The sequence below is a fragment of the Colletes latitarsis genome, chromosome 7, assembly GCF_051014445.1.
Source record: "Colletes latitarsis isolate SP2378_abdomen chromosome 7, iyColLati1, whole genome shotgun sequence".
Taxonomy (NCBI): domain Eukaryota; kingdom Metazoa; phylum Arthropoda; class Insecta; order Hymenoptera; family Colletidae; genus Colletes; species Colletes latitarsis.
The window spans coordinates 5,723,845-5,741,305 of NC_135140.1; the positions used below are offsets into that span (position 1 = coordinate 5,723,845).

Below are 17,461 nucleotides of genomic sequence, written 5' to 3' on the forward strand. Positions count from 1 at the left end.
TACAATGAATTTTTCAATATTCACTTCTATTCTTATTGTTTGTCTTCTGAGAAAAGAATGTAATCTGTTTTAGTTAAAATTTGGTATCAAATTCTGGTTAGCTTCCGATATAAATAGTAGAAATATACATATAGCAAAGAAGAAAGGAGAGAATCTTCAGTTTCCACTGCCTTAGAGCAGTCTAACAACGCATATTAGAAATAGTTAAATTTTACACTTGTACAGTTCCGAAGCTACTAGTGTTTTATCAATAATTAAGCCACTGTTAGAAGTAGCAAGGCCTCCCCTTTCAAATGGTTTTTAGTTTATGTCGATCCGACTTTCCGTTTTGGAGATATCGTAATTTATGTGAAAAGGTAATTTTTTAAATTCAGCTATCCGTCTTACAGAAGTCCGTTAACGCGTGTTAAAAATACTAAAAACTTTAAACGCGTGTAGTTCCGAAACTGTTAGTGCTTTATCAATAATTGAGCCATTGATAGAATCGGTAAAGCTTCCTCTTTGAAATGGTTTTTGGTTTTTGACGATCCGTCTTTCCGTTTTCGAGATATTGTGATTTATGTAAAAGGTAATTTTTTTAATTCGACTATCTCTGTCTCCGTCTGACGCGTCGCGTCGGACCTCTTTCTCTTGCACGTGAGTGATCGAGTGACGTAGTGTCTTTACTACGAGCACGTGCGGTCAACGACCTTGACAAGGCCGTAGTAAGAACGTAAACAAACGCTTCGGACCCTTATATCTCCGGAACTATCCATTGTATCGACTTGAAACTAAAATTGCTATATCTCCGGAACTAATTACGCTATCGACTTATACAAACGTTCATTTTAAAGGGCATTTCATCCTCTATCGAATCATCATATCATCTACTATAACTTATGCTGTCTTCTATGTTTATTTTCACATTTACTTTGACGCTACATACCCAAAGTAGTTTCAGCACTTCCCATTGATAATAGGACTGGTGTGCCATAAAACTGGATCATAAATTGTTTATTTAATTGAAAATGAATATAAATTTGTATGCTTTGGATGTTTGCGTAATTACTAGCCAGTATTTTTTCAAAGTTCAAAGAGTAAATTTTCTGTGTGAAGTTAAAGTACTAAGCATGCACAATTAGAGTAAAAGTATTGACTATTTTTGTACAGATTTTTAAAATGCCCATTTTACCAGAGCAATAGTTACAAATTTAACCATAATACCGAATGGAATTTGAACTTCTTTTTAAATTGATAAATTCCTCCAAGATCTAAAATCCCGTAGCTTAGATTACTCCGTATTAAAGATTATGAAAGTGATTCGATAAATAAGAGAATGTGCATTCCGCGAAATGACTGAAGGTTAACAGACATAACAAAAACACTATAAACATACCAAACGATAGGAAAGATTACAGTGAACAAAGGTAACATCGGTATTTCTGATAAAAAAATAGTTTTATTTAAACGTTCTAAAAATATACGTAAAAATTTATAATCGAAGTTCACTTCTTCGACCACGTATGCCTGATCATGTCTGCCGCTTTTTCGGCCGTCATCATGATCGCAGCGATCGGGTTAGCGTTTGGCACAATTGGGAATATGGAGGCGTCGGCGACTCGAATGTTCGACACTCCGCGCACTCGTAGCTCCGGATCTACGACAGCTGTTACGTCATTGTAGTTACCCATTCTGCACGTTCCCGATTGGTGATTCTCAGGTCCCGTTGCAGATCTTATATAGCATTCCCAGTAAGCGTCACTGCCGAAGTGGTAGCTAAATCAGAAAAATACGACGTTAAAACGAGACAAAGTACTCACAATGCATTGATAGTTATTTCATTCGATGCGTGCTTTCGACTTAATAGAATGTAACATCTGTTTTAAATTGTTCCGGGTTTCTGGATAAGTTGTTGGAATAATATAGACTCTAACCAAATAGAAAAGACCCAAGAGTAACTTCCTCTTGCCTTCGGAGTCTTCGGAGTCATATCAAACTAATTCTGCATAATCTTTCTCTTCGCGACAAAAAAAAATTTTCTTTTATTAGATACCGGCTTACTCTGGTATTTGCTTTAACAAGGAAGTAGATAAACTGGCAAAGGAGACTTTTAGAAGAATTACACGATTAACACTTTTCTTTTTCAACCAACTATTTCCTCGTTAATTTTCAAATTTCTAGAGAAGAATTGTGTATGTACTTAATCTAAGCCAACTGCTGTCTTCCTATAACGTGTAATTTTTTATCGATAAAAGTGTAGTATAATCTAAATGTAGATTTAATCGTTGCTAATAATCCTACAGAGGGTTACATAGCATTCAATAAAAAAAAAACTCCCATTCTTCCTGCACGAAGAAACTCACGATCGCGACACTTACTTGGTGCAAAGGGGGTGGATCACCGGCTCCAGCCGGAGGTCCCAGTTCTTCATAGTCTCCGTGTTCGTGAGCTCGATGGACTTCTTGATACCCTCCATCAGTACGAGCATATCTTTCGTGTCGGTGAAGTAGTTGGGGTAAATGAGGGGCGGCGAGAGAGGATCCGCGGAACGTAGCCTCAGTTCTCCGCGACTGGCCACGGTGACCGCTGTCGGTCTCATCACGATTTGTCTTCTGTCCGAGCAGAGGGCGAGAGCACCGCTCAGACACTCGAATTGCAGACCGGTTCTTGGACAGTTCGGCGAGAAACCGTCGAAGAACATTTGAATGTCAGGCACGCCAGCAGTCGCGAAATTGCTTTGAAAGAACGCGGTCACCTGGGTGAGTCCGGTGCTGGTCAAAGGACCAGACCTGGTCTCCAGATACTCGTTGACGCTGTCCATCGTCATGGACTCGTAGGCCGTGTCCTTAATACTGTAATGAACCGCGACTGACACGTGGTTGTGAAGATTCTTCCCTACTGGCAGATCCTTGATCACCGCCATTCCAAGCTTGGTCAGCTGTTCCTTGGGCCCTATTCCAGAGTTCAGCAGAATCTGGGGCGATCCGACCGCTCCGGCTGTCAGGATCACCTCTTTCTTAGCCTTCAAGACCCTCTTGAAACCGTTCTTGTCTATCAGTTCCACGCCGTACGCTTTGCCCTCCCAGTGGTTCATCAAAACCCTCGTCACCTGGGCGTTGATCAGGACTTTGAGGTTCCTTCTGCCGAACACGGGTCTCAGATAATTTCTCGAAGTCGTGCCTCGTAGACCGTCCGCCGTCGTCATCGGGGCGATCATGAATCCCGTCTGCATGTACTCTCTCAGTTTAGATATCTGATAGCCTAGTTCGCCTGCAGCTTTCAGGACCTCGTCGGCGAACGCGGGTTTGTGAGGGTAATATTGTATCTTCATTGGACCCGGTATAGGAACGGCTCGTGGTTTGTCGGACACCATAGATTGATCGGTGGGATTCTCAGCGCGTTCGAAGTAGTGGGCGATCTCGTCGTAGGACCATCCGATGGCACCGGACCTGGCCCAGCTGTTGTAGACTTCCGGGTGTCCACGCACGTACATCATCCCATGCATGCCGCTGGTCCCGGATACCATCTTTCCTCGTGGCCAGGTGCACACACCGTTGGTCTCTGCCGATGACAAATTAAATTAGAACGTAGTGTAAATTCCTCGTAGATAGGAATCGAGGTACGAACGAATGGCTTGGAGGCTTTTTCAAAACAATGACGTTTATTAAATGACAGAAACAATTTAAATCTAACTCACGGTAATACTCACGACTCGCAACTGACAAAAATCCTATGTTCAAATTCTATGTTAACGTTTGACGAAATTATTTGAGGAATTATATCTTGCTAGTACTTAGTGACAAAAATCTTAGACAAAATTACTTACTTAGACAAAAATCCACAAATACCCACGAAAACTCTCTTACAGCTCGCTAAACTCGCTCTCGCGTAGATCACCTTAACTTTGTATTTCTGTACTTATATAGGGGACTCTGTTCTGATTATGCTTGGACTATTATTTCTAATAATTGTATGAGGAGTAGAGGATCAAATTGGTAATATCGCGTACCTAAACATGCGGTGGGATGGGGCTCCGTGGGTTCCGTTTTGAATTTCCAATCTAGACTCGAGTTGACAGCATGAGTCGCCAATCCTGGAATGGCAGTCATGGATGGCTCTTCCGGTCCTGCTTCGATCAACAGAACCTTCCACCATTGATTGTCGCTCAATCTCCTGGCGACTATAGGACCAGCCACCCCGGCGCCGACGACGATGAAGTCGAACCTGTGTTTACACGATTTCGTTTAATCGTAATTACCGATAATTGACACATTCTGATGATTTATCGATGAATCATTACATTAGTACGCGATGCGTAACATGAAAACCTGTGGATGCATTCTGGAAGTCAATTTCCAGGCATTCGCTAGGTATCCCTTAAAACAGCCACCTAGAGAAAATCACGGAAATAATAGAAACTAGTTCATCCACAACTAAATTCCTCCAATCTCTTTCGTCTTGTTTCATATACCTTTTTTTGTTCAAACACGAAACAAAGCAACTTTGAAATTAAACTCGAGCTTCACTACATAATAGCACATACAGGGTGTTCGGCCAATCCTGGGAAAAATTTTAATGAGAGATTCTAGAGACCAAAATAAGACGAGCATCAAGAATACTAATTTGTTGATGGAGGCTGCGTTAAAAAGTTATTAACGTTTGAAGTTCCGCCCGTACTGAATTTTTGTCTAGAAAGCGGGAAGGATTTCGGGGGTAGGTCCATTCACCAAAAATTATTGTAATTGACCTCTGCAACCGAAAATAATTTTTCTAGAATGATTTGAAATTTTTTTTTCTCCGAAAAATTTCAACACCTACTCGAATTTTTTTCTCGAAACTGAGTAGGATTTCGGGGGTATGTCTATTCACTAAAAATGCTTGTAATTGACCCCTGCAATCGAAAATAATTTTTCCAGAACGATTTGAAATTTTGTAATTTTTACCAAAAAATTTCAAAACACCTACTCGAATTTTTTTCTCGAAACTGAGTAGGATTTCGGGGGTATGTCTATTCACTAAAAATGCTTATAATTAACCCCTGCAATCGAAAATAATTTTTTCAGAACGATTTAAAATTTTTTATTTTCGCCGAAAAATTTAGGCACCTACCCCCTGTCGATTTTTCTTAAAAATTCGTTTTTCATTTTTAGTAATTTTGTTTGACACCCCACAGAAAAGTTGTCTAATACTTTTTTGTAGGTGCCCATGAACACTAGTTCAGAAAAAAGTTTCATTGAAATATATTCACAATTGTAGGAGTTATGGCTTTTTGAAAATTGGACCATTTTTATGGGGTTTTTCTCATTTTGCGGGGTCAAGGACCAACTTTTCGAATATTTTTGCGATTTGTACATATTCTCCATCAAAATACGCGTAGTTTGCTTTTTTAAACATTAAAATCGACCAATCTGTTCAGGAGTTATGACATTTTAAAGATTCGCATGAAATTTCAGGGAAGCATTTCTGGCCTCACATTAAATTTTCAGTAATGAATTTTTTTCTCGAAAGTGCGTAGGATTTCGAGGGTATGTCTATTCACCAAAAATGCTTGTAATTGACCCTTGTAACTAAATATAATTTTTTTAGTATGATTTGAAATTTTTTAATTTTGTCTAAAAATTTCAGTATCTACTCGAATTTTTTTCTCGAAAGTGGGTAGGATTTCAGGGGTATGTGTAATGACCAAAAATGATTGTAATCTACCCCTGTAACTGAAAATAATTTTTTCAGAACGATTTGAAATTTTTTAATTAAATTTTTTATTTAACTTTTTAATGAAGCCTCAGTCAAGAAATTAATATTCTTGGTCTCTAGAATCTTCCATTAAAATTTTTCCCAGGGGTGGCCGAACACCCTGTATAGTGAACTGTACCAAAACAGATGACAGGTGACACGTTTCTACAAATGATTATTATAGATAGAAGCCCCTTTTATCGAGTAAAATTCACACTAAAAGTCACCTTTTCGATAATTGAAATTTTGTCGATTCCCAACGCAAGTTGCAATAAAAGAAGACAAACTTGGAACCGAGGTTTCTCTAACGTCGCTCGATGAGTAACAGAGGTTTCGAAAAGTCGAAAAGTTCTCACCATTCTCCAGTAGGTACATCCTCTCTGCCAAGCCTGCTGCAGGGATCAGAAATGTCGCACCTGGCGGTTATTACTTTTTGTATCAGATTCATGAAGGAGTTGGTCACGCCGCACTTGGACTCCATGTACGACGTGTCTTTGAAGTTGCAGTTGCAACATCCTTTGGTTTCGTTGGTGGTATCCAAATGGTCTGGCTGAAACTGGTCAACGACCTCGTTAATTAAGTCGTTTTCTTCTTATTGCAGCGTGATTTCACTACGCTGTATCTTCCGGTTGCGAAATTAATGCAAATTTAGTCGACTAAGGTCTATCAAATTCTACGGAGATTAATCTTTAGAGTACCATAGAAACGGCGATCGCGAGATAGGCGAGACGAGACATCGTTCAGACTAAAATGCAGAAACGCAGCCGTGTTCCACTTGCGTTAAATAATTTCAGCCGACCTTGCTACGAGCGATAACGCCCGTATTTAGGGTACTAACTGACGAAACGTTTTCCTTATACTATTTATAGACTCCTAAAAGGGAATTTCAGATACTCGAGACCTCGAAATGTTTCAAATTTTTCCTACCTCTGTTCGTGAAAAGAGATTTCTGTCTCATATAACTTCAAGAACATCGATGATACGAACTTCAGAAAATTCCGATGATGCGTGGAAACGCGAGTAAGTATATTTGGAAAGTTTGAAATCGATGCGTGAAATAATTTTCTCTCTAAAAAAAGAATTCCAAAAATCTTAAACGATCGTCTAGAATCTTTGATAACTAACTTTGGGTTTCAAAGACGTATCCCGGTAGGATTTAGAGTTTCCGACAATTGTTGATAGGTGACCGTAGTTTTTTGAAGCTAGGAAATCGAGTCTATTTACCTGGAATGGATGTTGAAAAGCGAACGCCAATTGCGCCAGAAGGGAGAGCAGGATGTACAGTTTCATTGTATCCAATTAGAGGCCAGTGTCACCTGCAAACAAAAAAGACAGATTAGAATTGCGATCGACACGGCAAACGAGCGTCTAATTAAGGTTCTTTTGTGTCTAACAGCTACAACTAAATGTATAATTGAACGTAATTTTCGCGACGGGTGTGAATTACTACACGGTACAAACCTCCGGCAAATTCGATGCACCTTATCGTCGAAACGCGTGAACGCAAATGATAATCGTGTGTTCATTGTTCGCAGTTTTTATTCGTTCGGGAAATGCATTTCTCACTCTAACAGAAAACCCAGGTATTCTTAGCTTGCGTCATTTTAGGTATTATCTCCAATTTGGTGTCGTAAAGCAGGGAATCACCATGTCGTTTGCGGTGAGTCTCTTTAATCCGGATATCGAGTACATCCGGAATTCGCGATCGAAAACTTGGATCTCTTAAAAATTTCGTTTAGAAAATATCACACGTTCCAACGTTTGATTTTTAATCATTAATCAAGGGATTGTTTGAATCGATTGGTGTTTAGAAATAGAAATAAAGTTCTTGTGTAATATGTGAGCAGATAAGAAGTATGTTTTCAATGTCTGTTGCACAAGAACGAGGTCCTATAATCAAAAGTTTTTCCCCGTAAAAGTAGCTCAAGAGCAGATACTGTTTAAGGAAAAAAGTATAAATTCGAGGCGAATATCTGAAGAATTAATTTGTTATTACTTAAGTCGAAATACAGTGGGATTAGAAACGTTTATTACAATTATTACGATTTAATTTTTACGATTAATAATCACAAACTGTGGAATAACATTTTAAGAAAAATAGTAATAACAATTATACTTATGTAAATATCTGCCATATGTTATGAAAAAGTTACACTATTTCAAGGGTCACGAATTGAAGTGAATTTTCCTTCTCGTGATCATTTTATTTATTTTTTTTCAACGATATTTCAAGGTCACCGCAATGAAACAATATATTTGTACAATCACGCGTAATCAACTATAATTTCATTCTAATTACACTATAATTAGATAGTTATAACACGCTTTAAAGATTTACGATAATGATCATACCGCATCGATACGTTAACTAACGTGTGATTATAACTTAATAACACACTGATTACGTTAATCAAATCGTGGCAAATGTAATCAATAATCAGATTAAATTTTGTTATATGCTCGTATAAAAAATTCGACCATAATAACCATATCGTTTCGATCGTTTAATCTCAAAATACTTGCGAAGATAATTTTAAAAATTCCTAATGATTCACGCGAGCAAATCGATCTACACGTTCCATCCATGAGCGTCAACTACTCTCGGGAGTATACAATGACTTTTACACTTCATTGGTAATTCCTAAGACCACAGATCAGAATAATTGCAGTTTCCTTCAATGAGATAATTGCATAATGCTTCCACCGATTCCTCATATATATATTTTCTATTATCTTCAACGTTATTAACGTGCATAAATTTTCCCATTTTGAGCACAAGGAAAACTTGACTAATCCAATCCTAGTTTCCTGCAATTCTCCCGAGGATTTCGAGAAACACTGCATTCATCATTCGCTATGTTTATCACTTTATCGCGTCTCTTAAACTCTAGATAAGCGGTTCTTAACCTTCTAAATAATTCTTCGTTGTCGCGGATCTACCAGAATTAATATTTAAACCGAGAGTATCCGCATTTGAATCATACGATATAAACGAAGAAAACATTTCAGAGAAATTTTTATTTGTAACAAGGAGTCCAATTACTGCGTCTTTTCACTGTTCTCTCACGGATCCAATTTCGTTCGAAACCGTGCGATACGAAAGATCCTAGGCAAGATCACCGTAAGTTCTGGAGCTACTGTAGTCCCGGACGCGATAAATTACTTTCAGACATAGAACCGTGCATCTCTTAACGAGATACTCTCGTGCAGAAGTTGCCCGGTTGACGTTAGGAGAGCGAAATTTACGAGGATGCAACAATGTGCTCTCGAAGCAAACGTGAAATCCGCGCGAGCGTGAAAGTTCACGCGCGTAGCCAAATCAAATTGCAGTTTCACTTCGCGGCTCGAACGAAAACGGAATCAAAGTCGTCTCGTCGGAGATAAAACGTCTCACGTGCGCTGAATCCGAAAGTAAATGCAGCGTGTACGGGTCGTTTAGGCTTCCAAGCCACGCTCTCAAACCCGACTGTTATTGGAAATAACGAAACAACGAGGGCTCCCTTTCACGTGAAAGTCCCGATCGCGAGATACCGCTGCTCTGGATCGCTATTCTAATGATCTACACCGTCAAAAGCCGACGATTTCTTCCGGACAGATAAGAGCTAAACGCTCGTCGATGGTCGACGCGACCGGTTCGATGGTTAATTTTCCACTTTCGAATCGCCGTGGAATCCTTTCGACGCGAAAGTTTTATCTCCGCGAGAGCATTCGTGAAATTTGTCGCGTCTTGTAATGGCATCAAGCGCAGAGAGACTTTGGTACAACGTAACGTTACGATTCTTTTAAATGTTAGATCACTTCCTACGTATGCAGCTAGCTGTTGAAACTTACGATGGAAAGTGGATCTAGATAAACGTAATCCTCGCGATTCGAGTCACGCGACATACGTCGCTTCTTTGTTTCTGGCGACCTTAAAGATACTCCCGATTAAAAATTAACGAAAATTCATGTTGCTTTGTTTGTTATTTGGAACGTAGTAACTAATTTCAAGGAAAACTATATCGACGCGTTAATTCAGAGTTAGGAAGGCATCGTGCAAGAAGATGGCCTCCTCAAAGGTTCCGACTAACCCTGTAAATCATTATTACATTAGACATTCTACATCTTCACCAGTTCCTTTCTCTACTGTCGTTTCATCCACCGAATCCTAGCTGGTTTATTTTGAAACGACGCATCGTTTAGCCACCAATGGCTGTCGCTCCATTTCATCGCAATCACTACACGTCGAGTCATCGCGTATTACAAAACGTCTTCTCTAAACCCCATCCGTGGTGTCCTAACTTCTGTTGGCTCTATCCGTTGCGTAAACGATTCTCCGGTTCTATACAAATGAACTAGCTCTTCGAGGAAATCTTAATACGAGGAAAGAAAACACTCCGTTCGTCGTACACTGCACTTTCGTCGATTCTCGCGTTGGGTGATTCACTGATAGCTCGGTTAAGTTTCACGCCGCGCTCGGATAAGTTTCACTCGTCGTGCAGAATCCGGGGGATCCGTTTATCCGAGAAAACAGAGTCGCGCGTGCGACAAATTCCCTAGGAGCCGAGTCGATTGGATCGAACGGTGGGCCAGTTTCACCTGAAATTCCGTGCGAAATGGAACAGCGCGCGATTGTGGACGGTGTCACTGGCTGATGGTAGACAATTCGAAGACATTTGGGTGGCTGGAGCGAGATACGGGCTCCTCTCGGTGGAACACGACACAAAGAAAGAACTCATCCGGGGCAGCTGTGCGACACTGGTCTGCGTGAAAGCTGCTGCCCGATGCTCGCCATACAAACGTTCGTTTATTCTATCTGTGTGATTCGTCTTGTCAAGAGCCGCGTCTGTGGCCGCGGTTATACTAGCCACGCTAATTAAAGAGCCCGTGGCGTGTGGTGGTGAGAACGTTCGCTTTCTTTTGGAGAAAGAGCCGCGATCCGACGTCATCCAGTCAGTGAACCACACGAGCCTGCGGTACACGTCATGCGAATTGAAGCCAGACCGCGTTGGAAACGTAAACTTAGTCATCCCGCGGAGTCAGGGCAGCGTTAAAGACACGGACGCACACTGTGACAAGCAATCTAGCTGGTCAGAAGTTAATTTTGGAACCTTAATTTTGTTTGAAAGCGACTATAAAAGACTTGGAACGACGAGAAACGACGATCGTAAAAGCTGTTTACGACAATTGATTTTACCAGGAAAAGTGCTCCTAATTTCTGGGTAGAACGTTGTAAAAGACCATCGAAATCGAAACATACCTCGAACGATGAGTCGTAGATGGTCACCCTTCCGTATTCGAAGTACTAATGATTAACTCTTGATGCGTTAAGTATATTTCTTCACGATTATCTCGGTATGTTTTCGCGCGTTTGTAGATTCATGTAGTTTGATAATATCGAATATTTTATTGATTAGTTTTTTACTTTCAAAGATACACGTCGTACATATCGTTCTGGATGACAATCGCTACACTTATAATAAGTACAAGAACTTCGCGATAAGCAAAACGGGAAATGTCTTGTACCGTTAATAATATTTGTTTACGATTAAAGCGGTTATAAATTCTTAATTTTTATCAGCGTATCGCGATAGAAATCAATAATAGAATCGATACCGAGAATTAGAATTTAGGGATAACTTAATTCTTCATGTTTTATTTTCTCGGTATCCTTTAATATCGTTATTGATAATTCCTTTGTTCGGTTTTGCGATAAATGTTTGGAAATAGCTCGCAAAACATTTCGTTCCTAACTGTATAATGTGTTCAAGGATCTACTGTTAAAGTGAGAGTTGATTTCTTATTAAGCCAAAAGGATGCTTCGATAAGATTAATTCGTTAATAAATCACTGGCTTGTCTAGATAATTTTTGACAAAATAAATCCGTACTTAAGCCATTAAATATCAAACTATTATCAAAATTGATATTTTCTATAAGTCGTATTAAAAAATATTCCACAAAATAGATGAAATATTTTTGCGCGAATTACGACGTCTCCTATAAACACTATCATCGACAATAGACTTCTGTAATCTATTCAGCGAAATATTATTATCAAAAGATTACGTTTATTCAGCTCGTATCTTAAAAGTCGCGTGATATTTAAATAAATTCCAATATCAACAACAATATTCATTTTATTGTCTTCTAAACATTGGTACTCAATGGGTTGCATATTTTGTATTATCGATCAATTTCAATTTTTGTCGTGTTCTTATTACGACAATACCAGTGTCCATTCTGTCTAACATATAATCAGATTAGGCACAATGTTTATCTGTTCCATGCGCGAGAATCGTAATCGACTTTTATTAATCGAGCACGTACCAAATATGTATACGTTCGAACTTTGCACTCTCCTTTTTAAACATCAAACCGTGATTTCGTGAATTTTTATTTCTATTGTTTTCTTCGTAATCAGCCCCCCGATTATCGATCCTGATCGCTACCCATCGCGATGGTCTGAAACGATCAAAGGTTAGCTCTTACCTGGCCCGCAGATTATCTTTTTACCCTGTTTCACCACATTTTTCTCGCGATTGTTTTTCTTTTTTTTTAATTCATCGCCGGCGCTTCGATCGTCCGCTCGTTCAAGTTTACACCGATCCACATACTTTCTTCCGCCTTTCGAATCTGCTGAACGTTTCGCGGGCACAATGTTCTCTGACGGCGGCGAACCATGAACGCGTCGAAGAAGAAAGGATCCGAGGGAGCGGAGATTTTTTACCGGACGAAGAGCTGTTTGGAATCTCCTCTCGACTACTCCGGCTGATTCGGATAGTAAAAAAATAAAGATAATACGAGGACGGGCGGAAAAAGGAGCAAGACGCGCAGGGAACGAACCGGAGGCGGACGATTCGCCGGAAAGAGGCGAGTTTCCGGCCGACGCGACTCGAGCAACGAGAATCACTGAATTGCGCCGATGTACTCCATGGTTTCACTCGCGCCAACCTCACAGAAAGTGGAACCTTAATTGACCGGGCCGCGGCCGTTGCGATAGAAAATGCGTATCAGATTATTTCACAACACTTCTACGAATTATTTCCCCCCTTTCATTCACCTATACTTCATTCAACTCAAAATACATCTTTCCAAATCGAAAGAACTTCCTACCTCTTCGTCAAAGTTAATTTGCTTACTAAAATATTTTCATCAATTTACGTTCTCCAGAATCATATTTACTACTCAAGTCAATATTTTGATTAACTTTTTAAATTTTTTAACCCTTGACAACCTGGTACTTTATTTTCTACGTTTGATACATCCAGGCACTCCTAACAATTGCAAATGACTTGAAAACACCATAAATTTTCGTAAAATATTAAATGATAAAATGTGGCTTGGTAGATTATTTTCTTTAATCCAGGTACTCCTAACAGTTTCAAATGACGTGAAAACACCATAAAATTTCATGAAACATTAAATAATAAAACGAGGCTTGATAGATTATTTTTCTTTAATTTCAGATGTATATCGTTTGATACATCCAGGCACTCCTAACAGTTGCAAATGACGTGAAAATTTCATAAAATTTCGTAAAACATTAAATGATAAAACGTGGCTTGGTAGATTATTTTCTTTAATTTCAGTTGTATATTGTTTGGTACATCCGGGCACTGCTAACAGTTGCAAATGACGTGAAAAGACCATAAAATTTCATGAAACATTAAATGATAGAACAAGGCTTGATAGATTATCGGTAATCGATGTGTTTTTAAAAACATTGTTATATGAGAACCAAGTATGGGTACCTTTTGTGCTCCCCCCAGAATTGCAATCCTTTAGAAACGATTCGCGCAACATGATTTTGAAACGACGGGATCTACATTCAACTGTGGAAAAAAAAGGAATTGCGCGAAACGACGTACAAGATAAAATGGCTAAAGTGACTAATAGTTCGCCAACACTTCAAAGTCAGATCCTATTGATACATAATTTACTCTCTCTCTCGTAAGAGGATGAAATATATCTGAAACAAGGAATAGAAATCTGCTACTCCGCCGCGCCGACTAACAATCAGATATTACTATAAAAATAATGCCTCACGCGAAAGACCCCGAATCGCGATCTCGCGGATCAGGTTTAGCCACGCAAGACTTATTCGCCTCCATCTTTTCAACAAAATTATCTGTCTGAAACGTGGTTTGTGCAATATCCATCTATGAATCATCTCGTTCGTCGTTGTTGCAAATACTCTGCTAATGAACTATCCATTGTGATGAATTTTTTCTATTGTTTTTAATTCCATTCACTACTCTCTTTCGCTAGATGCCGAATGGCAGAACAATAGTATAAGTAACCATCTATTTATTAATTAAAAACAATTTTCAATAGTTACTTGCTTCATTACTATTAATTGGACAGCTGGATACGTGTTTTCATTAAATTTTGATCAATTTCAATAACAATACAAAAAATAAATTTGTGGTGGTGTTTATTTTGAATTTTTTGAAACTTAATTTCTTCGTTACTTGTGGTATAAATATCGAAGCAATTATTAATATTGAACACACACAACTCGTGGTCTCCCTTCTTCCAATACCTTTCAAAAATATTATATTAACTTCGTAATTACGTTTCGGCCACAATTTTAGAAATTTTCGATGTACACGGTTTTTCTCTTTCTAAATTCAGGATTTTCCTCTCCTTTTCATTTCACTGCTCGTTACGTTCCACTTTTAAACTACGTGTATATCGAAAAGCCTGATTCGATATTCGTAGGAATTATGTTATTCGGAGCTAATAGTCCAGAACGAATGTTCCACATGCTTTTGAAGCTCGCTTTATTTACTGTTCAATAAACAGTCTTAAATAGCGTTGGAATTCGGACAAGAGGAAAGTAAACCGAGTTATAACGTAACAATATAATATATTTCGGTTACAGTGTCTTGCAAAACATAGAATTACAACACACTGGCAATTGGTTGACTGAACGTTTGAGACAGGGTTTGGATTTATTTGAATAAAAAGTTAACTTCCGCGTTAATTGCATTCTCTAAAACCCTAAGACCAAAAACATTGTCGATAAATATCATGGTACTGCATTTATTGCAGTATTATACTACCATTTAAAAAATCTAACACACTTACGTGTTTTTCAAAACTTGCCACGAAGTTTGTGTATCAATCTATATGCTTCTGTTCTAGTTTCTAAACTTTCGAGATTGAAATAACTCAATAATTTGAACCAGTAACAAATTCTACGATCAGCGATATTGTTTGCAAATGTCAGATAACGACGAGATGTACTAAAGCGTGTAATAGCGTGCGTGGGCGCTGAAATCGAACATTTTCTTTGATCGATCGTAACTCTGAAACTACAGAATGTAGGACACATTTTCGTACGACGCATTTTATTTATTTTAGCGTGTCAAGTTAGGCATTTAATAAATAAAAATTCTTCAACGATTCCAGAATAATTTTCATCCGGTGCAAATAGATCTTTTTAAATTCGTACAATTACAAACGGTAAAATTTGATATTTTAGAACTCCGCGGCCTTTGTTCGATAAAATGTTCCACGCAGGATTGCGCGAACTATAAAATACGAAAATATGAAAATTAGTCGCTCGATTGCCGTCGATCGTAAAACAATTACCACTTTAACGCGGGTTTCACCAAAAAAGAAGAAACATATTAAATCGCGTCCAATTACCTGAACATCTTTTTGCAGCGATTAGAATACACGAGCCACCGCTTAAGAAATCCTGCATAACAATATCCATATTACCGCCCGAACTGTTACCTCGAGTTTCACTTATGTAAGCACCATTTTTCTTTTTTTTTTTTTTAACGCGTACCCTCGAAACGATTTACTTCGTTAATTAATCGAATCTTGCACTGACACAATAAACAAATCGCGAAATTCCTTTTACTTTTGCGTTAGGCCAGATCGATGATCTCAGCGGTGCCGATATCGGAAACTGACTTTTACTCGCGATATGTATCGATACTCGACGGCTTCGACGTAGCATAAATTAGCAACGCCGCGGCGGAGACTGCATTTTAGCTTACAATACCGGTCACGAAACCGCGCGGCGAGTGTGTGAAACAGAAACGCGAAATATCTGGCTGGCCCAAATGAAAACGGAAGATAACGAGGAACGAAACCGCGGGCCCCGCGTTCGTTTCGGCGTTACCTCGCGTCTTACCTTCCACCACTGTAACAATCCACTCTTATTATATAATTACAACGCTGGTCTCTTTCTCTCGGACACCACACGGTTACCCGACCAGCAACTTATGCTAGTTTAACCGGGGAAGTGAAGCATATCGCGGTTTACATTTCGGATATATGTATGTAGCGGAGCACCGCTCGCCTGGTGGAAGAAAGTCTCTTGGCATTAAGGCAATCATGTCCAAACGAAGCTCAGAAGCTTAGACACCATCCTCCAGGAAGGTTCTCCCTTTTAACCCTTTCGTTTCGTCTATGGTTTCATTCCTTTTTTGGGGTCCTGTGGAAGAGATGAAAAAGGAAAGGAAAGGGGAGAGCGTTTCGTCATGGGTTTGCTAGCGAATTCGTCGGTAAAGCATCCTAGCAGACCTTGCCTGTCACGCTGGGATATTGGGAGACCTCGGCCGCATCTGGAAAACATTTTAATGGGAGATTCTAGGGGGCAAAATAAGACGAAAATCAAGAATACCAATTTGTTGATCGAGGCTTCGTTAAAAAGTTATTAACGTCTAAAGTTCCGTCTGTAGAACAGCTGCGTAAGCGTGACAGTGGTTCTCACTCAGCATGAGAAACTCTACTTAGTGACGTATCGACGGCCTCACAGATTTGTGGGTTCATACAGATTTAAACGTCAATAACTTTTTAACGAAGCCTCAATCAATAAATTGGTATTCTTGATTTTTGTCTTATTTTGGCCTCCAAAATCTCCTAATAAATTTTATATGTCGGATAATTAGACTATATCTACATATGAAGTAATAAAAACGAGGAATATAATCACAGATCTCTGGCCACACATTATATTTGCGGTAAAGAATTTTTTTCTCAAAAATGCGTAGGATTTCGGGGGCATGTCTAATTCACCAAAAATGATTGTAATTAACCCCTGCAATCGAAAATAATTTTTTCAGAATGATTTGAAACTTTTCAATTTCGTCGAAAAATTTAAGCACCTACCCCCTTTGTCGATTTTTATTAAAAATTCGTTTTCGATTTTTAATAATTTTGTTTGACGCCCTATAGAAAAGTTGTCTAATACTTTTTTGTAGGTACCCATGAGTACTATTTCAGAAAAAAGTTTCATTGAAATACATTCGCTATTGTAAGAGTTATGGCTGTTTGAAAATTGGACCATTTTTATGGGGTTTTTCTCATTTTGCGGGGTCAAGGATCAACTTTTCCAATATTTTTGCAATTCCTACATATTCTTCACTAAAATACGCGTTGTTTGCCTTTTTAAACATTAAAATCGTCCAATCCGTTCAGGAGTTATGACATTTTAAAGATTCGCATGAAATTTTAGGGAAGCATTTCTGGCCTCACATTAGATTTTCAGTAATGAATTTTTTTCTCGAAAGTGCGTAGGATTTCGGGGGTATGTTTATTCACCAAAAATGCTTGTAATTGACCCCTGTAACTAAATATAATTTTTTTAGTATGATTTGAAATTTTTTAATTTCGTCTAAAAATTTCAGTACCTACTCGAATTTTTTTCTCAAAAATGCGTAGGATTTTTGGGGTATGTCTATTCACTAAAAATGATTATAATTGACCCTCGTAACCGAAAATAATTTTTTTAGAACGATTTGAAATTTT

At 38.7% G+C, this 17,461-nt stretch overlaps 2 protein-coding genes across 5 annotated transcripts in view; one reads left to right on the forward strand and one right to left on the reverse strand.

Annotated features, from left to right (window-relative positions):
* Flo2 (flotillin-2) overlaps positions 1-17,461 on the forward strand; it is a 148,858-nt gene that overhangs the window by 70,921 nt on the left and 60,476 nt on the right. The window lies entirely within an intron of this gene.
* On the reverse strand, positions 1,178-16,298 carry LOC143343456 (glucose dehydrogenase [FAD, quinone]). 3 transcript variants are annotated; one of them, XM_076768374.1, is made up of 6 exons: positions 15,347-16,298; positions 6,937-7,028; positions 6,069-6,268; positions 3,989-4,203; positions 2,358-3,540; positions 1,178-1,755 (listed from the first exon to the last, which is right to left on the reverse strand). In XM_076768374.1, the coding sequence occupies exons 2-6, from the start codon at positions 7,000-7,002 to the stop codon at positions 1,485-1,487; spliced, it is 1,935 nt and encodes a 644-aa protein (XP_076624489.1). In that variant the 5' UTR covers positions 7,003-7,028; positions 15,347-16,298; the 3' UTR covers positions 1,178-1,484. The 3 variants fall into 3 exon arrangements, with proteins under 3 accessions (XP_076624489.1, XP_076624487.1, XP_076624488.1); XM_076768372.1 differs by lacking the exon at positions 15,347-16,298 and adding an exon at positions 7,174-7,664; XM_076768373.1 differs by lacking the exon at positions 15,347-16,298 and having other exon boundaries at positions 6,937-7,664.